Source organism: Herpailurus yagouaroundi, unplaced genomic scaffold (assembly GCF_014898765.1).
Source record: "Herpailurus yagouaroundi ecotype Mexico unplaced genomic scaffold, PumYag 184, whole genome shotgun sequence".
Classification (NCBI taxonomy): Eukaryota; Metazoa; Chordata; class Mammalia; order Carnivora; family Felidae; genus Herpailurus; species Herpailurus yagouaroundi.
In genome coordinates, this window is record NW_024412415.1 from 10185964 (window position 1) to 10213459 (window position 27496).

The 27496-nt window shown below is 50.5% G+C and overlaps 2 protein-coding genes across 11 annotated transcripts in view; one reads left to right on the forward strand and one right to left on the reverse strand.

Annotated features, from left to right (window-relative positions):
• Nucleotides 1-7906, reverse strand: part of TP53BP1 (tumor protein p53 binding protein 1) — a 99062-nt gene extending 91156 nt beyond the window's left edge. For 2 of the 8 annotated variants that reach the window (XM_040492470.1, XM_040492469.1), the window contains exon 1: nt 6171-6618. The gene's annotated coding sequence lies outside the window, so the exon portion shown is untranslated. Of the gene's footprint in view, nt 1-6170; nt 6634-7791 lie in introns of those variants that run through there. The other 6 variants (XR_005795796.1, XM_040492472.1, XM_040492471.1 and 3 more) reach the window with 6 other exon arrangements.
• MAP1A (microtubule associated protein 1A) lies at nt 7175-27297 on the forward strand. Of its 3 annotated transcripts, XM_040492464.1 has the most exons (7): nt 7176-7432; nt 8393-8494; nt 16297-16379; nt 16645-16785; nt 17020-25183; nt 25325-25545; nt 25741-27297. In XM_040492464.1, the coding sequence occupies exons 1-7, from the start codon at nt 7195-7197 to the stop codon at nt 25894-25896; spliced, it is 9105 nt and encodes a 3034-aa protein (XP_040348398.1). In that variant the 5' UTR covers nt 7176-7194; the 3' UTR covers nt 25897-27297. The 3 variants fall into 3 exon arrangements, with proteins under 3 accessions (XP_040348399.1, XP_040348398.1, XP_040348400.1); XM_040492465.1 differs by lacking the exon at nt 25325-25545 and having other exon boundaries at nt 7175-7432; nt 25741-25880; XM_040492466.1 differs by lacking the exons at nt 7176-7432; nt 8393-8494 and adding an exon at nt 13265-13308.
• Nucleotides 27298-27496: the final 199 nt, after the last annotated feature.

A 27496-nucleotide genomic window follows, 5' to 3' on the forward strand; every position in this document is an offset into this window, starting at 1 on the left:
AAGGCCTACCCTGACCAGCCCATTCAAACCCGCAACCTTTCGGGGTGCCTGGGTGGCTCAGTTGGGTTAAGTGTCCGACTTCAGCTCAGGTCATGGTCTCGTGGTCTGTGAGTTTGAGCACCATGTCTAGCTCTGAGCTGATAACTCAGAGCCTGGAACTTGCTTTGGATATTCTGTGTCTCCCTCGCTCTCTGCCCCTCCCCACTCACACTCTGTCTCTCCCCTTCTCTCAAAAATAAACATTACAATAATAAAAAATAAAACAGCAACCTTTGCTGTCCCTCCCCTCTTCTTCCCCAACACCAGAGCACCCACCAGTGTTCTCAGTCACCCTTACCCTATCTTCTTTTTTGCCACAGCACTTACCACTTTCTCACATACTATATGTTGCCTCTTTATTATTTATCTGTCTCCTCCACTAGAATGTAAGCTCCACAAAAGCAGGAATCTTTGTGTACTGGGTGTGCTGGCACACAGTAAGTGCTCAATAAATATTATTAAATGAATAAGGAAATGAAATCTGGACATTGTTGTAAGCATATTTAAGAGATTGTCCCATTTAATTTTCAAAATAACACTACAAGGTGGGATGCAATTATTACAACTTTATAGAAAAGGAAACTAAAGCACAGAGAGGATAAGTACCTTGTACAGTTGGCAAGTGGGGAAGTCAGTTTCATAGAAGCAGCTGTGTTTGAGTTGGGTCATAATCCTTAAATCCTTTGTGGAATGAAATGGAACCTTATTTCACAAACAAAATAAATCAAAAGGGTAAAGTAAATAAATTCCTAAATGAGAATTAAGGTGAACAAAGCATCTAAGGAAAAAGAGACAGCCTGAACAGAAAGTATAAGAATGACTGAGGGAGTGGTGCCTGGGTGGCTCAGATGGTTGAGGGTCCAGCTCTTGATTTCAGCTCAGGTCATGATCCCAGGGTCATGGAATCAAGCCCCATGTCAGGCTCCATGCTGAATTGGAACCTGTTTAAGACTCTCTCTCTCTCTTCTCCTTTCCTCCACTCATACTCTCTCTCTCTCTCTCTCTAAATAGATATATAAAAAAAAAAAAAAAAAAAAAAAAAAAAACAAGAATGACTGAGGGAAAAGGCAAGTGGCTCAGATTGACTGAATAAGGGTTAATGTATTCGCAGGAAGTAATGTTAGAAAGGGAAGTTAGGGCATATTATGAAGGATCTTCAGGAAAGTATTAAGAAGGGGGCACCTGGGTGGTTTGGTCTGTTAAGTGTGCGACTTCAGCTGAGGTCATGTTCTCATGGTTCATGAGTTCAAGCCCTGCTTCGGACTCTGTGCTGACAGCTCTGAGCCTGGAGCCTGCTTCAGATTCTGTGCCTTGTCCGCTTATATTCTGTCTCTTTCTCTCTCTCAAAAATAAATAAACATTAAAAATTGTCTTTAAAAAAGAAAGAACTAAGAAGGAAGGGGAAAGGTATTTGTGACTGTGATAGTGTAAAGGGAACAATATTTCTTTAACCCAAGCATTCCTTCCTGAAAAATAACTCTATTCTACAAATACCTTTTAAAAATGATGTAAAATTTGATTCACACAAAGGCATGGCCTCAAAACTAAGTTTACACACCTAGATTTAGACTACCTTTACCCCTATCATCTTCACCACCACAAGAAAATCCTTAGAGGTCCCTGCAGTAAGAGGTAGCTTTGCTCAGATGGCTTAGGCCACAGCCAAACACTAACTTCCATCTCATAGGCTAATAGAATGGATAAGGGTAAATAGTATCTATAAATGTTTTTCACTTTTGGGACTTACTTTCTTTAAAAAAATTTTTTTGATGTTTATTTATTTTTTTTTTTTTTCTGAGATAGAGCAGGAATGGGGGAGGAGACAGAGAGAGGGGGAGACACAGAATCTGAAGCAGGTTCCAGGCTTCCAGCTGTCAGCACAGAGCCCCACGTGGGGCTCAAACCCATGAACCACGAGATCATGACATGAGCTGGAGTCTGATGATTGACTGAACCACCCAGGCACCCCTTGGGAATTACTTTCTTAAATAAAAGAATGTGGGGAGTGAGGAAGGAAAAAGGGTAAATGTCTTTATTGTCCTTTTGCAATGCTCTGCAGGGAGAGGGTAAACCCAGTGTCTGTGCTTTTCCCGTTACTTAATGTGAACAAATACTTAGGAAAATTATCCAACAAATGATTACTGTGGGCCTCCTGTGTGCCAGACATAGGAACAAATGCAGATTTCTCCCCTACCTAGACCTTTTTTAGAGATTATTTTACTCAATGCCTCTGCAAATAAACCAGCTGTTCATGCTAAGAGGTGACCCTATGGCTGCCAGTATGCATTATGATCATAGTATTTTCCCCAAAAGCCAAGGATAAACCTCTGACACAGCAATCCTGTAATCAAACACGACTCTCTCCGTGTAAAGAATGCTTTATAGGCAGAACTGAGGGCAGTGTGGGAATCTGAGCTGCATGCAGTTCCTTTTGGATATTTTAGTTGATAAAACCATGCAATCCAGCAGAACAAGCTGGAATGCTGCCAAATGAGCTCAGATCTAGGGCGCCTGGGTGGCTCAGTTGGTTAAGCATCCAACTCTTGGTTTCAGCTCAGGTCATGATCTCACGGTTTGTGGTATCAAGCCTCACATCAGGCTCTTTGCTTATAGCATGGAGCTTGCTTGGGATTCTCTCTCTCCCTCTCTCTCTGTCCCTGTCCTGCTCTCTCTCTCTCAAAAATAAATAAACTTTAAAGAAATAAAATAAACTTGGGGCACCTGGATGGCTCAGTTGGTTAAGCGTCTGACTTTGGCTCAGGTCATGATCTCGCAGTTGGTGAGTTCGAGCCCCACGTCGGGCTCTATGCTGACAGCTCAGAGCCTGGAGCCTGCTTCAGATTCTGTGTCTCCCTCTCTTTCTGCCCCTCCCCTGCTCATGGTCTGTCTCTCTCTGTCTCTCAACAATAAATAAATGTTAAAAAAAAATTTTTTTTTAAAGAAATAATAAAAAATGAGTTTGTTCACATCCTCAGAAAAACTAATGACATTCATCAGGCCAGAAGTAAGGGAGGAGTTATTGCCTTTTTTTTATGAATTATTAGAGCTGGCTTAATTCCTGTGGACATCCCTAAGCATTGAAAACTTTATAATGATGTTGGGGCGCCTGGGTGGCGCAGTCGGTTAAGCGTCCAACTTCAGCCAGGTCGCGATCTCGCGGTCTGTGAGTTCGAGCCCCGCGTCGGGCTCTGGGCTGATGGCTCAGAGCCTGGAGCCTGTTTCCGATTCTGTGTCTCCCTCTCTCTCTGCCCCTCCCCCGTTCATGCTCTGTCTCTCTCTGTCCCAAAAAATAAATAAACGTTCAAAAAAAAAAATTAAAAAAAAAAAAAAAAGAAAACTTTATGATGTCCTCCTCTCCCATATATACATAATTCAAGGGGCGCCTGGGTGGCGCAGTCGGTTAGGAGTCCGACTTCAGCCAGGTCACGATCTCGCGGTCTGGGAGTTCGAGCCCCGCGTCAGGCTCTGGGCTGATGGCTCAGAGCCTGGAGCCTGTTTCCGATTCTGTGTCTCCCTCTCTCTCTGCCCCTCCCCCGTTCATGCTCTGTCTCTCTCTGTCGCAAAAATAAATAAACGTTGAAAAAATAAAAAATAAAAAATAAAAATTAAAAAAATATACATAATTCAAGATAAGAACAATTAATTCTAATAAAATTCTGCTTTTCTTGTGAGGACAACTAAAATTTTAAATTTAATTCAAATTTATTTATTTTTTTTTTTAATTTTTTTTTCAACATTTATTTATTTTTGGGAGAGAGAGAGACAGAGCATGAACGGGGGAGGGGCAGAGAGAGAGGGAGACACAGAATCGGAAACAGGCTCCAGGCTCTGAGCCATCAGCCCAGAGCCCGACGCGGGGCTCGAACTCACGGAGCGCGAGATCGTGACCTGGCTGAAGTCGGACGCTTAACCGACTGCACCACCCAGGCGCCCCAATTTAATTCAAATTTAAATGCCAAATATAAAATTATTTCCAGAAAAAATTTAGAGATGCCCCTCCTACCTTGTTAAATATGTGCATAACTTACCTATTTGCTAATTTATCACTATATATTATGAACTGGCAAAGGTCTGAGAATCCTTTCACTGGCTTACACTTAGCCAAGGCTACAATTACCTTTCATAGTATTTGAGATTTATACTGTTTTCTGCCTTGTGCCCACTGAAGTGCACATCCAAGGGAAGAGCCTATAATAGCATCTTCCTTTTGCATCTCCTCTAACCTTGCCTTCAGTGGTAAATCCCTAGTGACCCCTTCTACAATTCAAGGGTCCTTCATCACAAATAGTTTGAAAAGCATTGGTTGTAAGCACTGTATCTGCCAATGCTGCATGACAGGGGTGTGGAAGAAACAAGGAGTTCCCAAAAGATCATATGTGGTCATTCCAGTGGTCAATAGTTAAATGAAACACTGCAGTGGGCTCTAAACCACCACACACTACTGCATGTGCCTCATAATCATGTGTATCAGAGGTGCCCAATAATCCCTTTGGACAGGTCTTTCTTTGAAGGACATCTTTTTACTACTAGGTTCCTGCCATGGCACACTCTTCCTAAACACAAAATAGGTTTTTATATACTTTGCAAATCATGTATGTATTTCTTTAATATTTTTAAAAAAAAAATTTTTTTTTAATGTTTATTTATTTTTGAGACAGGGAGAGACAGAGCATGAATGGGGGAGGGTCAGAGAGAGAGGGAGACACAGAATCTGAAACAGGCTCCAGGCTCTGAGCTGTCAGCCCAGAGCCCGACGCGGGGCTTGAACTCATGGACCGTGAGATCATGACCTGAGCCGAAGTCGGACGCTTAACCGACTGAGCCACCCAGGCGCCCCTCTTTAATATTTTTAATCAGCTTTCCATGCCTCACGTACATGCATCAGTGTTTTCTGTATTCAGTTTTAAAATTCTGGAACCTAGATGTTAATGCTAAACTCCATAATTTTCTTTATGCAGCATTTTGCACATTGTGCTGTCTGCCATTTGATACTTGAAAATATTTTCTGATAATATGACGACAATACTGGGATCATCACCCAATGTTTGGGATACTGTTAACCCAGGAAAGAGTGGGGTCTTTAACAGATACCGGGAGTCAATCTTTCTCTGACATTTTCTGCCTTTTAAAGAACAGCCCGCTGAATGCTCATCCAGCTTATATGTGCAATTGTAGTATTATCATAGTCTGCCATTGTAGCTGTAATTAACAAAACCTAATTCTAGCACAGTCTGAGATCACAGACCCGAGTTTGTGCTCTTACCATCTGACCAGTGTGTGGTCCTTCCCTACACCATTCAGATCTATTGTCTAACCTCTTTGTCAGACCTGATGAAAGCAGAGTGTGTGGTTAACTACTGCTGACCCTTATACTGAAGCCCTGTGCTAGTTAAAGGCCTCATCTCTACAGTTGCTATGGAAACTGTCCCCTTCTCCCTACAGCCTATTCTGGCTTTCTGCCTCCACGTGGCACTCTTGTCTGATTGCAGAAGAGGAGGCCTGCACATCTCTCCAAGCTTTGCCAGATTCAGATTTGCAAATGGCGGGGCAGAGATGTAGCAGAATACTGTTTTAGTGGCATGTAGGGTGAGGCACCACCACCATCTGATATTTCTCCTTCACTGCTACAAAAAGGATTTTCAGGGCCATGTCTATTCTTTTAAATTGAGATATAACTGACATATGATATTACATTAATTTCGGGTAGGACCATATCCAAATTGACTGCAGAGTGGACTGGCTATTTTACTATCACACATGCTCCACGATAAGGACTAGGAATGCAGTGAGGCACTTAATATGCAGGCCCTGTCCAATCCTCCTCAGGGTCTCCAGAGAGGAGGTGGAACAGAGTCAGGAACTGTGCTCCTTTCTACCCTGTACCATCCTGAAAGTGTAAGGCAAATGAGACCAAAAGAAAACAAAAACAACAACAACAACAACAACAACAACAACAACAACAAACAGTGCTGCTAGAGCCCTATGGTGAAAGACAGGTTCTCTATCGGATACATACATGTACAGAATGATTCAGAATCTCGGGTAAAAGAAGATGCCGGAGTACAGAATAGGTGATGGGGACACACTGAAGAACAGGGGAGAGTAGACTTAACAGCACACACCATACTTACAATAACGTTCTAGTCAGTCATAAAACAGTGCCAGCCTCTTCAGTCCTCTTTCGCATCCCCTGGTTTTTTGTTTTTTGTTTTTTGGACAGGTCATCATCTACTTCGGTTCAAACACTGCCCCTTCTGTTTTGGGAATTCCCTGGGGGAAATAATGCCACTGTCTCCCAAGGTTACCCAACTCACTGTGTCACATTACTTGTCGTTGGGAAGGTCTTTCCTGGGTTTTACTCGAATCCCCCTTGCTGCAGTCTGAGCTCATTGCACTGGAGTCCTGCACTCAGCAGAGATGGAGACTAGCCAACCACTATCTTCGGAATAACAACTCACCAGGGACTCTGGGCTGGAAGGTCATTCTGTCCCTCCAGTACTGCGCAGCCTTCCTGAGCATTCCCAGGGCCTGGGGCAATAAGGACAAGTAAACCGAGGATAGAATCTAGGACCCTGGCAGGCAGTGACCAAAAAAAAAAAAAAAAAAAAAAGAAAGAAAGAAAAAAAGAAAAGAAAAAAGAAAGAAAGAAAGAAGGAAAGAAGGGAAAAGAAAAGAAAAGAAAAAAGAAAAAGGGGGAAAAAACCACACCAGATAATGATAATACAGCGGCACAGATGGAGACAACGCTATAAACTGGGAGACAGGGAGGGACAATATGGCTCCCCTCAGTTTGGGCCAGGCTGCGGAATTGCCAGACAGTACTTATCCGGGAAACATCCTAACTAGAAGCTTCTTCCGGCGCCAAGGCAATCGACTCGCCCCTCCACCCGGTCCCTCAGAGCCCCACCCCTGCCCAAGTCGGAGTGGGCGCTCCCCGTGGAAAACGAGCGGGGGCTGACGCGGGCAGCCACCACCCCAAGACCAAGGGAGTCCGCAAGGCCGGAGCTTCGCTGCCCTAACCCTGCCCCTGCGGCGCCAGAGCTCCACCCCCTGACAGGCAGCAGCCAATGAACGGTTCTTGCCGCCGGCCTTTAAGAACGGCGCACACTCTGCCTGCAGCGGACGCTGCCGGCCTAGCACTCCAACGGAGTTTCCATGGAGACCGAGGCTGGGCCCGGGCGGCCTAGCGGCGTTGCCATGGAGACAAGTCCCGGGCTGGGGCTCCGAAGCCCCGGCGCTCCGCTAGCTCAGAACCCCGCGGAGCCGCTGTGCGAGGCCGGAGCCGCAGTGGCGGCAGCACGCTGGGACCTGCGGAAACACTCTTTGCTCATCGTGATCGGCGATATTGGTACAGAGAGTCAGCTGAGGGCCGTGCGGGCCCACCTTGAACAAGGTGAGCCGCTGTCCTGGCTGTGCTCGGGGCATCCTCCATCCCGTGCTTTTCCGCCATCTGTGTGTACGTCTGCATTCTCCATCCCTAGGTTGCACTTCCTGAGATCTGCCCTCCCTTGTTAATCTGAATCATCAGTGCATGTCACCTGCATCTTCCATGTCGTGCATAGCCTCTCTAGCTACTAACATCTCTCTTTCCCCATCCCTCCCGTACACCCCAAGGCGTTCCGCAATCTCCCTGAGGCAGGGGAGCTCTATACAGTCCCTGGAGCCACTCTGGTCACACCCCTCCCACCCGCAGTGTCTCGGGTCGGATGTCTTGAAAGTCCTTACCACCCCCTGGAGAGTCCATGTTCCTACCTTAGTTTCTTCTTTAGGTCCCTGAACAGGAACAGTGTGCTTTCTGAACGTCCCAGACAAATCTTAAATCTCTCAGTGCCAGCGGTAAACCTGAGAGAGTGACCTTCGTGGCCACTATCTCCTCAGCCCTCACCTCCCTCTCCAGTTGCCTGCCTGTGGCGCAGTGCTGCGGAGCCACCTGCGGGTGGAAGCAAGCCGCGGAGGGGTGGAGGCAAAGAGGGGGCATAGAAGGAGAGACTAGAATACTATTTAGCTGTAAAGACCAAGAAGGCAGCCCCCAGTATCTGGGAACTGGCCCTTGAGTGTCACTTCTATCACAATTGGGCAATTCTGCAAGAAAATTACTACATACAAACTCATTAATGACCAAGTTTAGCCTAACCTCTGCCCTTCTTTCTCTGGCTCAGGCAAAGCTCAAGAAAGACACAGGATGGGAAATAGACATAGGCACTAGCCACCTTTCTTAAAGACGTCACTGAGGCTGATCATGGCAATCCTTATCCTCTCCCTGTCCTCATGAGCTTGGAAGTATTCCCCTAAGTCCATCCCCATTGACCTTATCTAGAGCCCTCTCTTTTTTTTCTCTCTCTCTCTCTCACAGGGATTCTCTCCTGGAACATTGACTTATCATCCTTTGACTTGAACCAACAATTGAGACTCTTCATTACCCGGCACCTAGCTCACTTCTCCTCAGAGGTCAAAGGTTAGGACTAGTGTCATTTGTCTCAAGTTCTTGGGGTGAGGGCTGGTTACAGAATGTCAAAGGTCCAGTCTCCCTGGCAGAGCTGGCTTTGTGGGAGGTTTGGGTCAGGCAGAAGGGAGGGACTACTGAGGGGAAAGTTGGAAAGCTAGGAGGCTATCCTCCGCATACCCAGGACTCTTTGCATACACATGGTATGATGGTGGAGGGAGCCTGGAGAACAGAATTTCTACCTGACAAGAGGGTGGTTTATGGACAGCTGTTGACATGCACCAAGGGAATGAGGTACTTCTCTTGAGTGATTAATCATCTCCCATGCAAAAATCCACTCTTTTTTGTGTGTGTGTTCCTCTTTCTGTATATCCTAGCCTCCTTGCTTCCCTTTATAGAGACCTGTGAGTGCCCCAGTTACCTTCCCGGATCTTTGCTTAGCACCTTTCCCTCAGTCTACACAGCCCCACCCTCCAGGTTTCAGGATTCCTTGTTCCTCCTTTGGGTCATCCAACAGCTCTTGAGAACAGAGCAGAATCCTGGTCCTAAAAGCTGATGAGCACCATGAAATCCAGGGTTGAAGCAGGGTCTCCTGGATTGCCGCTACAAGAGATAGTCACACTCTGAGGTTTGGCTCCGAAATCCAAGTCCACAGGATTCAATTTCCCATTCTGCTGAGTGGGAGAAATGAGTTAGGAATTTGAGAAAATATTTCAGGCAATGTCATTCCATGGCAGTATCTGTGGGGAGACTGCAGAAAGGCCTATATCCCACTATAAAAGTGTTGGGCATCTGGTCATGCTATCGGTAAATGCTGACACACCAATCCATGTGCCAGTGTCTTTATGGAAAATAAAATCCATCCAACTCAACAGTCACTGCCACCAAATGACTGAATTCTTATCTTATACAGATAAGTCTCAATTATCCAGTGTAGTGGGTAATCACCAACCCTTCTCTTCCTATTCCTCCTGCTAACTGCCACATTTTTAGTCATTTCCCTGATCACTGACTCTTCTAGAGACGTTCCTAGAGAGAGGAGATGAGAGGGTTAATATGACCGATGTTCCATTATCTTAGGAATATGTGCAGCATTTTAAAAAATGTGAAGCTGGCATCTCTTTGATGTGACTGGCTTCCTGTGAAGCTAGCCACTCACTGTTTTGAGACTGCCTTCTGTTTAGAATTATTCATGTCATGGCTTCCACCATTAGCACTGATGATTGAAAATCGACAGTTTTGCCATTTATTACTCCTACCATCTCTGGTGCAAGCTGGATAAGGGGATGACAGTGGATAAAATTAATGACTGAATTGAAGTTTGGTGGGTATGTGCTGATGTTAACAATTCACACTGAATTCTCTAATTTTGTCCTTTGGGCCACAGAAACTTAAGAGTAGGCCGCGTTCTGGAATGCTGTAAGAATGAAGAAAACTTAAAGCAAAATGCTTAGCCATTCTTCAGATTAACATTCAGGGATGCTTGGAAAGATGCTTACAGATAGATGCATAGTTACGCTCAGGCATTTCTCAGAAATAACCTCTAATATATAAACACGTACTTGATCTTTATAATCAGTTTCGCCATGGCGTCCTTCAGGGGCCTAGGACCATACTCCTAAGATCAGGGCTCCCTTTAGTCTACTGGATTTTTTTTTTTTTTTTAAGGTTTGGACATTTTCATGGTGGCCTATGTCCCTGGAGAACAGTGGAGAATTTCCTGGAAAAACCCACATGGCTCAAGACAGCCACAGCCCCACCCCTGCTGGCTCTTCTTTCAGCTGTCCCCACAAACAACAGTCAGCCCAAAGCAGCTGCAGACACTGCCCCACCCTTCAGCCTCCCATTTGCCAAGTAGCAAAGGGAACCAGGCTGTGGTGATGGGTTCAAGGGGATATGGTATGGCTTAATCCTTTCTGCCCAATCCACAGGCTAGGCAACCATCCCTCTCACCTCTCCTCAACCCTGGGACAAAAGGCTGAGAAAAGGGACAAATACGTATCCTACAGTGTCAGGGCAAGTGCAATCATTCCTATCCACTCTCCACTCTTCACTCAAACACAGAAAAGGAAGGACCCACTGATGGAGTGTCAGTGGCCCAGCTCCTTCTAGTGGTCAAATCTGGTAAAGCTTTCCAAGGTGAATTTTGAGCCAGGTAGTCTCCAGTGGTGACTTGGATGGAGCCTAACTTTCTAATCCTGCAGAAAATCTGGAGCTTCCAAGCATTATGAAACAGACCCAGAAACTATTAGGACAGTGGAAAACTGAGTTTAAACAACACTCTGATACTTTTATTATTGAGCACCTATAGGACAGGGAGAGACTTTCCTCATTTATAATTGATGATTGATATTCTAAGACTCTAAGAAACATACACGGAAGGATCAGTTTGTAGGCCTTCTGTGTGAGTCTCCACTAACATTAACGTGCTCTAAAAGTGGTATTTCTGTTCCTTCTGCAAACATGAAAGCCGTTGTGAATTAATACAGTAGTTCATTGGCCCCTACAACTCGGGGTTCTGCCTTGCTGTCTGAACCGGGAAAGCAATGAACATGAAAGTACTTAACTTCCTATAGGCACCTCCAGCTTTGGGTTTACCTGGGAGCTAGGGGGTACTCTAGAGTTGGTCTGGTCTGAGATTCTGGTTTTAATCTCAATTTGATTCTGATCATAAGTCTACAAAAAGGAGACAAAATTCCAGTGGCATTTGTGCGCTGCAGGGTTAGGATTCTAGGAATGAAGCGCTTTTTCATCTTTTATGCCATTCATTCCTCACTGCATTATTAGATGATGGTATTAATACTATACTCATTTTATAGTTCAGGAAGCAAGCTTTCAGAGAGGTTAAGTGGCTTGTTTAATGGCATGACCGATAAATTGGTAGAGTCAGGTCTCAAATCCAGGACTTCTAGTTGCGTTTTATGTCTGAGCTCAGGCCTCTCTTTGGCATCTCACCATTTCATTGCAGCAGAGCCTAGGAACACAGCAGGTGGAGGGGCAGTTGTGGTGGGTGGCTGTTCAGAGGGTGAGGGTTGAAGGAAAACTCCAGTGTGAGTTGGAACAATGCCCAGGGTGTGGCCCTTAGGGGTAGCAGCTGAGAATAAGGGGGCTCTGCATTGGCTGGGAAATGTTATTTTGTTCTCTAGCCAAATGTCTACTCAAGTTTCCCTCTTAGCACACTTCAGAGAGCCCTAGAAAGCAGATAGGAGATAGAAGATTTGAAGTGGGAAGAAATACAAAATATGAAGTTGCCGAAGGGAAGTGTTTTCCTTTTGTGATGCTCAGAACTCAGCCTGGTTTGTGTTGTGTATCTCTGCAGATGGCCTCCTCAATCCAAATGGGGCTGTTGCCATGTTGCTGCTTTGCATCTCCGGATCTGAGCAAAGATTCCTCCTCCTCTGTTCCTCCCTGCCCCCCCCTCCAGTCCTGGTGACTCAGCTCCTCCTCTCCTCTGGCTACAGTTAAGGGGGGGGAGGGGGGATGCTGAGAGCAGAGACTATTTTGGCTTCTCTGACCTTCAAAAGCAGTTTTTGGCAGTCTGGGGCAGGGGTGGGGCTGGTGCTGGGGTTTGAGTGGGTGGATGTCAATGTGTGGAAGGCATTAGGAGTTGGCCAGAACTGGGGAGGGTTGATGGAAGAGAAGAGGGCAGGGAAGGACTCTATGGGAGCATGAGCATCACTGGGTTGGAACTGTATGCTAGAGTTCTCAAGATCGTCCCTTTGAGTCTTTTGAGTGCTGAAACAGAGGTAGAGACTAAGGGAAACAGCCAACAATGGAAGGATTAAGTTAGTGTAAGAGACATCAGAGAGAGAAATAGAAAAGTGCAGAGAAAAGGAGAGCACAGGGACCCAATTCCCTACAAAGTCATAAGATTTTTTTTTGATCCAAAGAGTACTTTATGTTGCACTTAATAATTGGCCTATAGTTAAAAAAAAAAAAAAAAAAAAAAAAATCTCACTTGGGCCTGGGGCCCTGGTGATCCTCCTTGGTCATTTTTAACTCACTGAAAAGCAGAAAGCTCCCAGCCTCTTCAGATCTAAAGACCCAAGAATTCCAAGTATCAGTGCTAGTGTGGTTACTGTGCTGTGTTGCATTGACACAGAACTACATGCAGCTTCCAGAATCCCTGTGCCCCACCCAGAAGGGCTAGGGACCATGTGTCTACTCCAGAATTTCAACCTACACTGCAATCAAAATGAGACTTCTACCCTCCCTGGTTCCTGCAGATGTAGCTCAAAAGCCCACAGTGCTCACCACCCCATCCCCAGCCTTCATCTCAAGCAGTCCCCTCACTTTTATTCCATTCTTTCAGGTCCCCAACCCCTTTGTCTCCTGCTCCTCCAGGGATTGAAGGTCATTCCCTGGGTCTCAGGGGAGAGGCGGCAGATGGTTCCTGAGGGAAGGGGGAGGGCCCAGGCAGCCCACACCTCCTGTATCCCTGCAGTGTGTCATAGCACAGGACTTTGGTCTTTTGGCTGATGCTAAAAGGGCATTTCTTGATGAAGCAATGTTGAGGGGAGAAGGGCCTTATGGGCCATTGTAGACCACCGTGGCTCTTTGACTTACTAGACAACTCCTCAGCCTCCCGCCCCCCCCCCCCCCCCAGCCAAACAGAAGCATCAGAGCACTGACACTGTGAAGGCAAATAAACAGTTAAGTCTCCAGTGCCTCGTCATGGACCAGCCCCTCTTCCCCGCCCAGGCGCCGCCCTCCCCATCAAGCCCCCCCCCCCCACTCCCACCCCAAGTGCGGCAGACTCTTCCCTGAAGCTGCCGGCTGAGGCCGGAGCTGCAGCCTCCATGAGGGGCTCCCGCCCACACCCCAGGGTAAGAACCAAACCAAAGGGCTTTGCATGGGGATGGGGGAATGCTGTGGTAGGGGTAGCGGGAAAGGAGTTGATACCTAATCTTGTGTGTTTGGAATTTGCCCAGCAGGGTGGGCAGACTGGGGGGACAGAGAGAAAAGATGAACATTACTGGCTGTGGGGTCAGCTTGGACCCAGGACCAGGCAGAGGCCAGTGGGGCCGGGACTGTGACAGTCCACCTCTCAGGCTGGGCTGGGTTGGGAGACATCAGCCTAGGGGCAGTAGCAGAGGGTGGTGTCTCTGGTTCTGCCTGGTAGCCCGGGGTGCTGGAGGACTTTGGGGGCTATGTCTTTGGGCAGAGGCAGAAGAATCTGAAGGAAAGGCGGATGTTATGGGAATGCGCCTAATGGGAGGGTCTCTGGTGTCAGCTGCTGGATTGCTCAGCTGCTCCAATGCTGGGGGTGAGCGGGATAGCGAGTTTTTGCCAAGTAAGGCAAGGTGGGGGACACTGTGGAAAAAAAGGGAAGAAAGGGTCACTAAGACGTGGCACGCGCCTCTTCATAGACCAACCTATTTGCAGCGGCACCCCCCACCCCCCATTCCCTGTAAACGGCTTGAGACTGGGACTCTAAGCCCCCGCTTCTGGCTCCCTCTGGAGATTGAGAGGCCACTCGGGAGATTGAGAGCACTCCCTCCCCGGCAGCTGCCCCGCATTCCCAGTCCTGTCAAACCCACAGGTTCCAAGACTCAACCCCACCCCCACCCCATCGCCGCTTCTCTTCCCAAGATGGGGGCTCTGGAACAGAGGCGCCAGTTTCTTCTCCCTCTCTTGTGCCCCCCCCCTTACCCCCCATGCAGAGGCAGCCAAGAAAATGACTTGTCATGCTGGGGTGGGGGGTGGGGGCGGAGCTGGAGCCTGAGCTCAGCGCGCACACTCACACACACTCACACACTGCGGCAAACTGCAGCTGCCCAAGCGGCCCCCCCTCCCCTTCTGCCTCACTGCGGAGACACCTGCCCTCCTGCCTGCTCAGCGTTGGCGGCCCAGGCCACCCCCACAGCATCACTGGCCAAGGGGAAGTGTCCCTGCCTCATATGAAAGAAAAAGGAAAAACAAGTCAATTCCCTTCAGTGGGATTGCTGGGGGAGCAGAAAAGAGAAATAGGGCTTTCTCCTAGGCCTCAAAAGGGTGCATGATATAGACCATGTAGTTGCCAGTCAGAACTGGAGAGCACATGGGTGAAGAACAAGGTCTTTCACCAAGACGTTAACTGGAATCAGAGAAGTCTAGTAGTTATACACAAGGGACTGTGAGGAATGGTCAACTGGTGGAGGAAGAGTGGTAAATAGAAAACAAATCAGTCTGTACCACAGATTTCTTCTTTCAGACCATTCTAGCTCGAATGTGTGACCTTGTGTGTATATGTCGCGGGTAGGGTAGGATTTGCCCTTTTAAATCTGAACTACTTACAACTAGCCTAGGGCTAGCCTGGCCCTTCCCTGAACCTTGATACCCCTCATCTGCCCAAGAGCTGCCCCAGCCTGTCTCTAAGGTGGTTCTCATCCTCTGAACTGACCTCAAAGCTTCCCACAGTTCCCAAATTAATAGAAGAGAACCCTTGAACTCCTCTCCACCCACCCACTATGAGGTTTGTTCTTCGGACACATCTACAGTTCATTTCCCCTGCAGCTGCAAGTGCAGCCCTCTGCTGCCAGATTTGCCTGATCCTGGCACTGTGATTCTTCCTCTTAACAAAGGCCCTGGCCCCAGGCTCCTCATGCCTAAGCCCCAGAAAGAGGAAAGAGCTGGATCACAGAAGAGGGTCTAGGGGACAGATTATGAGCACTCCCACCAATATCTTTCAGACAGCTCACTCCCGGGCCATCTGTTCAACTCTCTTTCTGCAAGGTAACGCCGCTGTGTGCAGCAGTTAGGAAGGGCAGGAGCAGGGGATGGCAGCATCCTCCATTATCTTGTAACCTGCCACTTTCTTTCTTTGCTGCATTGCTCGGTGTTTCATGTGAGTCTGCAAGAGGGAAGCAGACAGGGCATGTGAGGCTGTTTTGTCTTTCTCCATGGCCTGGGGAACACTCTGCATCTCTCCCTCCTGATTTGTGTCTTGTTTGTGGACCCCTAACTCCCATCTCCATCGCAGAGGGCTCATAGGAGAGGGGCAAGGATGAGAGAAGAAACTGTTCACAAGGGATGGGTTGTGGGGCAGTGTACCAGGCCTCTCTTGTGCCTGGGGACATGGAGGTGAGGTGGGAGAGGGAGCTGTAACCTTTGGTGGTGGGAACAGCATGATTGTGTGCATGCTTGTGAGCTCAGGCTTGGCCTCTGAAGAACTAGAGAACAGAACAAGAAATTATACTCCTATTTCTGATCTTTGAATTGTAAAAACCCAAGGGTTCAGATAAATAGAAACAGTCTTTTGGAAAATGGGAATTCTGGCCTTGGATGGGGAATGGAAAGGAGGATGGGGAGTCTGTAGACACTGCAAAGTGCCCATCTCCATGTTTCCAGGCACTCTACTGGCATGAAAGCCCCGGGCAGAGGCAGGCTAGTGAGGAGAGAGCTGAGTAAGCATCACAACCCCAGGAGCCCTCCCTCCAGCTGAGCCCCCCATCCCCAGGCAGCACCAGGAGCTTAGTGCTCTAGAGGGACAAAAGCTTCTTGTCAATAGGGCAGCCTGAGGCAGGAGTTTCAAGCGGAGGGGGTGGGGGTACCAGACTGAGCAGGCAGAGGGTGTGGCAGATGAAGGGAGGAGAGAAGACAGTCAGTGTGGGTGAAGGGAGGAGGAAACCCTGACAGGGAAGGGCTGGAGGAGCCAGTTCCTAGACCTTACTCAGCAGTATCCAAAGTGGCAGGATCTAAGGATTGCTAGCCTCCTCTTTCCCCTCAGCTCCATTTTCTGACTGTGCATTCTTTCCTCTCCTTTCCCACACAATGCCTCTTCCCTTTTACTATACCCACTCTCTTCAATACAAAATCCTGCATCTCTCCCTCAGGCCAGAGGACCCTCTGCCACCAGAGTGAGATCCTTGAGACCGTCATCCTGGTAAACCCCAGTGCCGAAAGCATCAGCTCTGAGGTAAGGCCAGGGCCTGTGCCTTGCCACAAGGGCTTGTTGGAAGTGCTGTAACCCACCCCTGCCAGTACTACTGCTGGAAGGCCAAGAATTCCCAGACTTGGCTTTGAACCATCTAGGCTGCTTTATGATCCCCAGCCTTACACTGGAGGTGTTGTGGGCCTACTAGTGGGGAGCATGTCTTTGCAGTACTAAGGGGAACCAGGAACATCCAGTGCCCTTCCCTGAGTTTCCCACACCCATGACCACTCTTGTCCTTCCATTATAGGTTCACCATCTCCTTAGCAGTCAATCAGCTCACAAACTACTGATCTTGAGTGGGCAAAGTTTAGAGCCCGGGGGAGACCTTATCCTACAGAGTGGCACCTATTCTTATCAGAACTTTGCCCAGGTCCTTCACAACCCAGAGGTAAGTGCCATGTCTGAGTCTGGGAGGAATGAAAACTGGGGTAGGACTGGGGCTGTGGGGAGGGATCCAAGGATGGGAAATCTCATGTTGCTTGAAGGTTGGGAACTCTGGTGGAAAAATAGGAGGTGATCACCTCGCAGAGAGGTGGAGACTAGCAGATTGAATCTGAGTTGGGTTAAGGCAACCCCAGCTGTTTACCTGACCTGATCAGCCTTTCATCTCCCATTCCTCTAGATTGCCCAATTGCTCAGCAATAGAGACCCTGGAATCCAGGCCTTCCTCACCGTTTCCTGCTTAGGGGAGGGAGACTGGAGCCACCTGGGACTATCCAGTTCCCAAGAGACCCTGCACCTCCGACTAAACCCTGAGCCCACACTGCCCACCATGGATGGTGTGGCTGAATTCTCCGAGTACGTCTCTGAGACTGTGGATGTGCCATCTCCCTTTGACCTGCTAGAGCCCCCCACCTCAGGGGGCTTCCTGAAACTCTCTAAGCCTTGCTGCTATATCTTCCCGGGTGGCCGTGGAGACTCTGCCCTCTTTGCCGTTAATGGTTTCAACATCTTGGTGGATGGTGGCTCTGATCGCAAGTCCTGCTTCTGGAAGCTGGTGCGGCACCTGGACCGCATTGACTCAGTGCTGCTCACACACATTGGGGCAGATAACCTGCCAGGCATCAATGGACTCCTGCAGCGCAAAGTGGCAGAACTGGAGGAGGAGCAGTCCCAGGGCTCCAGCAGCTACAGTGACTGGGTGAAGAACCTCATCTCCCCTGAGCTTGGAGTTGTCTTCTTCAATGTGCCTGATAAGCTGCGGCTGCCTGATGCCTCCCGGAAAGCCAAGCGCAGCATTGAGGAGGCCTGCCTCACTCTGCAACACCTAAACCGCCTGGGCATCCAGGCCGAACCTCTGTACCGTGTGGTCAGCAACACCATTGAGCCACTGACCCTCTTCCACAAGATGGGTGTAGGACGGCTGGACATGTATGTCCTCAACCCTGTCAAGGACAGCAAAGAGATGCAGTTCCTCATGCAAAAGTGGGCAGGCAATAGTAAAGCTAAGACAGGCATTGTGTTGGCTAATGGGAAGGAGGCTGAGATCTCAGTGCCCTACCTGACTTCTATCACGGCTCTGGTTGTCTGGCTACCAGCCAATCCCACTGAGAAGATTGTACGTGTGCTTTTTCCAGGGAACGCACCCCAGAACAAGATCCTGGAGGGCCTGGAAAAGCTTCGGCACCTGGACTTCCTGCGGTACCCTGTGGCTACACAGAAAGACTTGGCCTCTGGGGCTGTGCCTGCCAACCTCAAACCCAGCAAAATCAAACAGCGGGCTGACAGCAAGGAGAGCCTCAAGGCCACTGCCAAGACAGCTGTAAGCAAGCTGGCCAAACGGGAGGAGGTGGCTGAAGAGGGAGCCAAGGAGGCCCGCTCAGAACTAGCCAAGGAGTTAGCCAAGACAGAGAAAAAAGTAAAAGAGTCATCTGAGAAGCCCCCAGAGAAGCCTACCAAGCCTGAAAGGGTGAGGACAGAGTCGAGTGAGGCACTGAAGGCAGAGAAGCGAAAGCTGATAAAAGACAAGGTAGGGAAGAAGCACCTAAAAGAAAAGATCTCAAAGCTGGAAGAGAAAAAAGACAAAGAGAAAAAAGAGATCAAGAAGGAGAGGAAGGAGCTCAAGAAGGATGAAGGAAGGAAGGAGGAGAAGAAGGATGCCAAGAAAGAGGAGAAGAGGAAAGATACCAAACCTGAGGTCAAGAAAATTTCCAAGCCAGACCTGAAGCCCTTTACCCCTGAGGTACGTAAGACCCTCTACAAAGCCAAGGCCCCTAGCAGGGCCAAAGTGGACAAGAGTCGGGCTGCCCGTGGGGAGAAGGAGCTGTCCTCTGAGCCCCGGACACCCCCAGCCCAGAAGGGGGCTGTACCACCTCCAACAGTCAGTGGGCACAGGGAGCTGGCTCTGTCTTCACCAGAGGATCTCACACAGGACTTTGAGGAGATGAAGCGTGAGGAGAGAGGGTTGCTGGCTGAACAAAGGGACCTAGGACTAGGAGAGAAACCACTCCCTCCAGACACTGCAGAGGAGGGACCCCCAAGCACAACCGGCCAGGAGATACCACCCTCTGTTCCACAGCTGGAACAAGAAGAGCCTATGATGAAGGAGAAAGAGATGGTCCCAGACATCCCTGAAGAACAAGGTAGCAAGGATAGAGGCCCAGACTCTGGGGCTGAAACAGAGGAAGAGAAAGATACCTGGGAGGAAAAGAAGCAGAAGGAAGCAGAGAGGCTCCCTGATAAAATAGAAGCCAGAGAGGAAAGTGAACCTGAGGTAAAGGAGGATGTGATAGAGAAGGCTGAGTTAGAAGAAATGGAGGAGGTGCACCCTTCAGATGAGGAGGAAGAGGAAGAGACAAAGGCTGAAGGTTTTTACCAAAAACATATGCAGGAAGCCTTGAAGGCAACTCCAAGGATCAGGGAGGCCCTCGGGGGCCGGGAAGTAGGACTCCAGGGCAAAGCTCCTGAGAAGGAAACCTCATCATTCCTAAGCAGCCTGGCCACACCTGCAGGAGCCACTGAGCATGTCTCTTACATCCAGGATGAGACAATTCCTGGCTACTCAGAGACAGAGCAAACCATCTCAGATGAGGAGATTCATGATGAGCCGGAGGAACGTCCAGCTCCACCTAGATTTCCTACAAGTACCTATGACCTCCCTGAGCCTGAGGGTCCTGGCCCCTTTGAGGCTAGCCAGCCTACAGACAGTGTTGTTCCTGTCACCTCCAGCAAAGGCTATGGAGCAGCAGAGACTGAACTCACCTACCCCCCCAACATGGTGGCCGCCCCTCTGGCTGAAGAGGAACACGTGTCCTCAGCCACCTCAATCACTGAATGCGACAAGCTTTCTTCCTTTGCCACATCCGTGGCTGAGGACCAATCTGTGGCTTCACTCACAGCTCCCCAGACAGAAGAGACAGGCAAGAGCTCCCTGCTGCTCGACACAGTTACAAGCATCCCCTCATCCCGCACTGAAGCCACTCAGGGCTTGGACTATGTGCCATCGGCTGGTACCATCTCACCTACCTCTTCACTGGAAGAAGACAAGGGCTTCAAATCACCACCCTGTGAGGATTTCTCTGTGACTGGTGAGTCAGAGAAGAAGGGAGAGATTGGAGGGAGAGGCTTGCCTGGAGAGAGAGCCGTGGAAGAGGAAGAGGAGGAGACCACAAATGTAGAGATATCTGAGAAACTTCCCAGTCAGTTTGGAACCCCGGTGTTTGGTGTCCCTGGGCATACCCTACATCAAGGGGAACCAGTCCTTGGAGAAGTGGAGGAGCGCTGCCTTAGCCCAGATGACAGCACAGTGAAGATGGCCTCTCCTCCACCATCTGGCCCACCCAGTGCCACCCACACACCCTTTCATCAGTCCCCAGTGGAAGAAAAGTCTGAGCCCCAAGACTTTCAGGAAGCAGGCTCCTGGGGAGGAATTAGGAGTACACCAGGTATGGGCAAGGAAGATGCTGCAGAGGAGATAGTTAAGACAGGGCCTGAAGAGGTCACATTGGAGGAGGGAAAGGTGCCTCCTCCCAGGAGCCCCCATGCCCAGGAAGCACCTGTCAGCATCGTTGGAGAACATACAGGCTGCACTATCCAGCTGTTGCCAGAACAGGACAAAGCAATAGTCTTTGAGACTGTGGAGGCAGGAGAGCCCACAGGCCCAATTCTGGGAACAGAAGCTCTTTCCAGAGATTTGAGAACGTCACTCCAAGAATCTAGTGAAACTCAGAAAGATGGGGTGCTCCAGTTTCCTGACCAAAGCCTCTCCCCTGAAGATGCAGAGTCCGTATCTGTACTCAGTGTGGTCTCACCAGACACAGCCAACCAAGAAGCCATCCCCAGGTCTCCCTGTGGCCTGACAGAGCAGCACCTACACAAAGACCTTTGGCCAGAGGTATCTCCAGAAGACACCCAGTCACTTTCTCTCTCGGAAGAGAGTCCCAGCAAGGAGACCTCTCTGGATATCTCTTCTAAGCAGCTCTCTCCAGAAAGCCTTGGCACCCTCCAGTTTGGGGAACTAAGTCTTAGAAAGGAAGAAAAGGGGCCTCTGATACAGGCTGAGGACACCTCTCAGCACCTAGTGCGTACATCTATTCCAGAACCCTGTGCAGCCACACTGTCACCTCCCACAGATGGGACCACTGGTTACTCTGTACTGGCAGACATCACAGATAAGAGCCCTGATGGAAAGTTATCTACCAGCTCCTTCTCTCACTCTACATTGTTGGGAGATGAGAAGCACTCACCTGGTGTGATCACAAGCCCTGGTGAACACATTCTGACACCTGACAGCTCCCTCACCAAGAGTCCTGAGTCTTTGCCAAGCCCTGCCATGGAGAGCATTGCCATGGAGTGGGAAGGTAAAGTTCCAGAGTTGAAAGACAGAACCCCAGAGCAGAGGGACAAGGGACCTGAACCAAAAGACGAAGTCTTACAGCAGGACAAAATTCTGGAGCAGAAGGATGACATTGTAGAGCAAAAGGATACAGCCATTGGCCAGAAAGATAAGGCTCTGGAAGAGAAGACTAAGGCTGTAGAGCAGCAGGATAAAGCTTTAGAACAAAAAGGCAGAGACTTAGAACAAAGGGACATAGCCCTGGAACAGAGGGACAAGGCCCTGGAATCAAAAGACAAAGACTTAGAACAAAAAGACAAGGTTCTGGAACAGGAGGACAAGATCCCAGAAGAAAAAGGTGAAACCTTAGAACAAAAAGTCAGAGACGTTGAGCATAAAGACAGGGCTCCAGAGGACAAGGTCCCTGAACTGAAGGGCAAGGCCTTAGGACAGACAGACGAAGTCCCTGAGCAGGAGGACAAGGCCCATGGACAGAAGGATAAACCCTTAGAACAAAAAGACATAGACTCAGAACAAAAAGGCAAGGCCCAAGAACAGAAGGAGGAGGCCTTGGAAAAGAAGGATGAGGCCTTAGAACAAAAATACTGGGCCTTAGGACAGAAGGATGAAGCCCTGGAACAAAACAATAAGGCCACTGAACAGAAAGATAAGGCTCTGGAAGAGAAGGACAAAACTCAGGAGCAGCAGAGCCCAGTGCAGGAGGATAAAACCATGAAACCAAAGGAGAAGATCCTAGAAGAAAAATCTCCAGAAAAAGTTAAGGCTGTGCAACAGGAAGAAGAAGCTCTGCCGGAGAAGACCAAAGTTCTGGGGCTGGAAGAGAGCCCAGTGCATGAGGACAAGGCCCCGGATCAGGGAGAGAAGTACTGGAAGGAGCAGGATGTGGTACAGGAGTGGCAAGAAACATCTCCATCCAGAGATGAGCCAGTTGGAGAACAGAAAGAGCCTGCCCGGACATGGGAGGACACATCTCCTGAGCAGGAGGACAGGTACTGGAGGGGCAGAGAGGATGTGGCCCTGGAACAGGACACATACTGGAGGGAGCTGAGCTGTGAGCGTAAGGTCTGGTTCCCTCATGAGCTGGATGGCCAGGGGGCCCGGCCACGCTACACAGAAGAGCGGGAGAGCACTTTCCTTGATGAGGGGCCAGATGATGAACAAGAAGTGCCCCCACTGGAGCACACGCCTCAGAGCCCCTGGGCCTCAGACTTCAAGGGTTTTCAGGAGCCCTCACCACAGAAGGGACTGGAGGTGGAGCGCTGGCTTGCTGAGTCACCAGTTGGGCTGCCTCCAGAGGAAGAAGACAAGCTGACCCGTTCCCCTTTTGAAATCATCTCTCCTCCAGCCTCCCCACCTGAGGTGGTTGGACAGAGGGTTCCTCCAGCTCCTGGACAAGAAAGCCCTATCCCAGAGCCTGAGCCCATGCTACCCATGAGGAACGAACCCACCACCCCCTCATGGCTGGCTGACATCCCACCATGGGTGCCCAAGGACAGACCCCTGCCCCCTGCACCCCTCTCCCCAGCTCCAGCTCCCCCCACGCCTGCCCCAGAACCACACACTCCTGCACCCTTCTCCTGGGGCACCACTGAGTATGACAGTGTGGTGGCTGCAGCACAGGAGGCAGCAGCTGAGTTGGAAGGTGGCCCATACTCTCCCTTGGGGAAGGACTATCGCAAGGCTGAAGGGGAGACAGAAGAAGAAGGTGGGGCTGGGGCTCCTGGCAGCAGCCCTCAAAGCTCAAAGGTTCCAGAGGCCAGTGAAAGCCATCCCACCAAGGAGCCCGAACAGATAGAACCTGAGCAGAGAGAGCCCACACCCTATCCTGATGAGAGAAGTTTCCAGTACGCAGACATCTATGAGCAGATGATGCTTACTGGGCTTGGCCCTGCATGCCCCACTAGAGAGCCTCCGCTTGGGGCAGCTGGGGACTGGCCCCCACGCATCTCAGCGAAGGAGGAGGCTGCTGGCCGAAACCCATCTGCAGAGAAGGAGCTTTCATCTCCTGTCTCACCCAAGAGCCTCCAATCTGACACTCCAACCTTTAGCTATGCAGCCCTGGTGGGACCCACTTTACCCCCTAGGCAAGAGCCTGAGCCGGGTCCGAGTATGGAGCCCAGTCTCACCCCACCTGCAGTGCCCCCCCGTGTTCCTATCCCCCTGAGCAAAGGCCCAAGCCCCTCTCTTAATGGTAATATCCTGAGCTGTAGCCCAGATAGGAGAACCCCATCACCCAAGGAATCAGGCCAGGGTCACTGGGATGACAGCACTAGTGACTCAGAGCTGGAGAAGGGAGCACGGGAACAGCCAGAGAAAGAGGCTGAGTCCCCGAGTCCCCCTCACCCCATACCTGCAGGGCCCCCTACATTGTGGCCTGAAAGTGAGGCACATACCAGCCCTCCCTCGGACTCACACCTGGGCCCTGCCCGACCCAGCCTGGACTTCCCTGCTTCAGCCTTTGGCTTCTCCTCATTGCAGCCAGCTCCCCCACAGCTGCCCTCTCCTGCTGAACCCCGCTCAGCACCCTGTGGCTCCCTTGCCTTCTCTGGGGACCGAGCTCTGGCTCTGGCTCCGGGTCCCCCCACCAGAGCCCGGCATGATGAGTACCTCGAAGTGACCAAGGCCCCCAGCCTGGACTCCTCACTGCCCCAGCTCCCATCACCCAGCTCCCCTGGGGCTCCTCTCCTCTCCAGTCTGCCAAGACCTGCTTCACCAGCCCTGTCTGAAGGCTCCTCCTCTGAGGCCACCACACCTGTGATTTCAAGTGTGGCTGAGCGCTTCCCTCCTGGCCTGGAGGCTGCAGAACGGGGGTCTGGAGAGCTGGTCTCAGGAATGGAACCAGCTGCCCAAAGTCTCTGGGACCTCACTCCTCTGAGCCCAGCACCCCCAGCTTCACTGGACTTGGTCCCAGCTCCAGCTCCAAGCTTACCTGGAGACATGGATGACAGCACTCTGCCCTGCCGCCTGGAATGCACAGGAGCTGCCACCAAGAAGCCAAGCCCATTCCAGAGTCCCTCTGGGGATTGTGCCACCAATGGCCCAACTGAAACCAGCCCCAACCCCCCAGGCCCTGCCCTGGCCAAGGCTGAGAAAGAAGCAGCTGAGACTTGCCCTGCCTGGGAACGTGGGGCCTGGCCTGAGGGAGCCGAGAGGAGTTCCCGACCTGACACACTTCTTTCCCCTGAGCAGCCACTGTGCCCTGGAGGGGCTTCTGGAGGCCAACCCAGAAGTGTCTCCCCTGAGGTTGAGGCTGGGCCCCAGGGATGTGCTGCTGAGCTCCGGCCCCACCGAGGGGAACTCTCCCCATCTTTTCTGAACCCACCTCTGCCCCAATCCACAGATGAAGGTGACCTCTCAACTGAAGATGCTCGGCTAGTAGGGAGGGGAGGGCGGCGCCGGGCAGGGGGCCCAGGGGCCACAGGGGGCCCGTGCCCTGTGGCTGATGAGACACCCCCAACATCAGCCAGTGACTCAGGCTCCTCACAATCAGATTCTGATGTTCCACCAGAAACTGAGGAGTGCCCATCCATCACAGCTGAGGCAGCTCTTGACTCAGATGAAGATGGGGACTTCCTGCCTGTGGACAAAGCTGGAGGGGTCAGTGGGACTCACCATCCCAGGCCTGGCCATGACCCACCCCCTATCCCTCAGCCAGACCCCCGCCCATCCCCTCCTCGCCCTGATGTGTGCATGGCTGACCCTGAGGGGCTCAGCTCAGAATCTGGAAGGGTAGAAAAACTACGTGAGAAGGAGAAAGCACAGGGGAGAGTAGGGCGCAGGGCCCCAGGCAGGGGCAAGCCAGCATCTCCTGCCCGGCGTCTGGATCTTCGGGGAAAACGCTCACCCACCCCTGGTAAAGGGCCTGCAGATCGAGCATCCCGGGTCCCACCCCGACCACGCAGCACTCCAAGCCAAGTCACCCCAGCAGAGGAAAAGGATGGACACAGCCCCATGTCCAAAGGCCTAGTCAATGGACTCAAGGCAGGATCATGTAAGTATAACATGAAAAGTTAGAGATTGTGGGTTGGGGTTGGGTGTGGCTGGTCAAAGACTCCAGGAGTAGGAGAAACTGTGGAAGATTGCTAAAAGTGTCTACTTTACCTCTCCAATGAGTCCTGGCTTGTCTCTACAGCGGCCTTGGGTTCCAAGGGCAGCTCTGGCTCCCCTGTATACGTGGATCTCGCCTATATCCCGAATCATTGCAGTGGCAAGACTGCTGACCTTGACTTCTTCCGTCGAGTGCGTGCATCCTACTATGTGGTCAGTGGGAATGACCCTGTCAATGGCGAGCCGAGCCGGGCTGTGCTGGATGCCCTGCTGGAGGGCAAGGCCCAATGGGGGGAGAATCTTCAGGTGAGTGGCAAGGGATGCCAAGGAGGAGGTCTGGTCAAAGCTTACTCAGTGGAACACAGTCTCTATTCATAAAAGAACTGAACCCTTTCTATGGGCAGTGGGACTACTTCCTAGACCATCAGGTGTGATGCCCCATCCCCCTCACTTACCTTCCCTTCATAATGTCACATCAGGTATGTCTTGTCTCCCTCCTAGGTGACTCTAATCCCTACCCATGACACGGAGGTGACTCGTGAATGGTACCAGCAGACTCATGAGCAGCAGCAACAACTGAATGTTCTGGTCCTGGCTAGCAGCAGCACCGTGGTCATGCAAGATGAATCCTTTCCAGCCTGCAAGATTGAGTTCTGAAAGAACCACACTCCTTTCCCCAGGAATCTGCTTCCCCAGCTCCCTTAGAGAATGGCTATTGCTGAGTCCGTTGGGGTTGAGGGACACGGGAGCTGGGGTGGGGGAGACGGGGCGGGATGTCTTGTTGTGGGAATTTGGGCTGGGTTAAATGGGAGAGGTTGTCCCTCCCCCTCATCCATACCCAACGGGATTTTCAAAACCAAAGGCAACAGGGATTGGATAGAGGGAGGGCACGAAATTAGGATAGGAGGTCATCTGATGCCTGAGAACTCTGGAGTGACACCCTCTCCTAACACTACCAAATGTTCGTATTGGGTGGGAAGGAAGGATGGGTCTTAGCAACCTCCTCCCTCATGGAGGCAGATCATATATCCCCAAGCCCAGGGACCTCTTTATCTCTATTTAGCAACCCAAGGAAGAATTTCCAGTAATAATTTATGTGACCTGGGGCAGGATTCTGTCAGTAAGGTACCCAGAGCTGCGCCCCTTCCTCCATCTCCCATTCCGTTACCCACCGGGGTCTGGGTTCCAGCAGGGGTCTAGGGGTAAACCACTGCTATACTGTCCCACTGCCCCCCACCATATCTGAATGTCTCAATACAAAACTTGAAGCTCTTTTGACCAGCAGACTGGTGAAAGTTGCTTATCCTCCCAGCCCCTGCTTCATACCATTCACATCCCAGAGCTGTGCCCAGACCAGGCCTATTGGGCAGCACAAGAGGGGCAAGGAGAGCCCAGCCCCAATCCCAGAATTCCTCCAAGCTCCCTGACCTTTTGACGTTTTCATCTACCCATTCCAATTATCCTCATCCCTTTTCATCCCCTGCTTGGCTTCTCTGCATGTGGTCATCTGCTGTGGCCTGGTGTGTAATGGGTTAAAAATAAGCCACTGCCTGACATCCCAACATTTGACACCCCAGCAATGTGTGACTCCCCCCAACATTCCACTATGCCATCCTGCAGCTGAAATGGGAACACTGGCTGCCTTTCCAGCCCTAAACTCTTGGACAGAGGATCTGGGAGGTAGAGGCTATGCCAGAGAACTTGGGGAAAATGAGAGGAAGGGAAGAGGGAGACAAAGCTGGGCTAAAGCTGAACTCCTACTGAGTAAGATGAAAACAGGCTGAAGAAACCACCCCAGGAGAGGACCTCTCCCCAAGCAAGCCAATGAGCAGCCCTGCCAGACTATTGCCGGACTGAGAAATCCAGACACTCGTCAGGGCTCGGCTTCTCTGCCAAATGACTGTGTGGAAAATAATATGAGCCGGCCTGTGTTCTTCCTAGCTCCCACCCTCCCTTTGCTGCTGTGCTCTGCTCCTCCCCACACTTCCCTGCTATAGTTCCCAGCTGCTGTAATGGAGCCGCCTCCAACTCTAACAATAAAATCAAGTTCATTACAGATGCTGTCGTGAGGCTTAGGCTTTTTCTGACTCTACACATTGCTTAGTTGCTGGACCTTGGCTTCTACCTCTCTGCTTCTCCTGGCACTGTCATTGACTTTGAGGTCTTTGATAACTGGAAGCAGCTCCAGGACCCAGGGAAGCCAGAGAACATCGGGTAGATAAAGGTAGAAAAGATATGGGGAGCCAGCATAATTTCT

What these genes read in the sequence shown, in the direction of transcription:
- MAP1A (XM_040492464.1), top strand. Translation starts at nt 7,195, where the DNA reads ATGGAGACCGAGGCTGGGCCCGGGCGGCCTAGCGGCGTTGCCATGGAG. An exon ending in CTTCTCCTCAGAGGTCAAAG is followed by an intron (nt 8,495 to 16,296) that starts GTTAGGACTAGT and finishes TCTCTCCCTCAG; the next exon opens with GCCAGAGGACCCTCTGCCAC. An exon ending in TGGACTCAAGGCAGGATCAT is followed by an intron (nt 25,184 to 25,324) that starts GTAAGTATAACA and finishes TTGTCTCTACAG; the next exon opens with CGGCCTTGGGTTCCAAGGGC.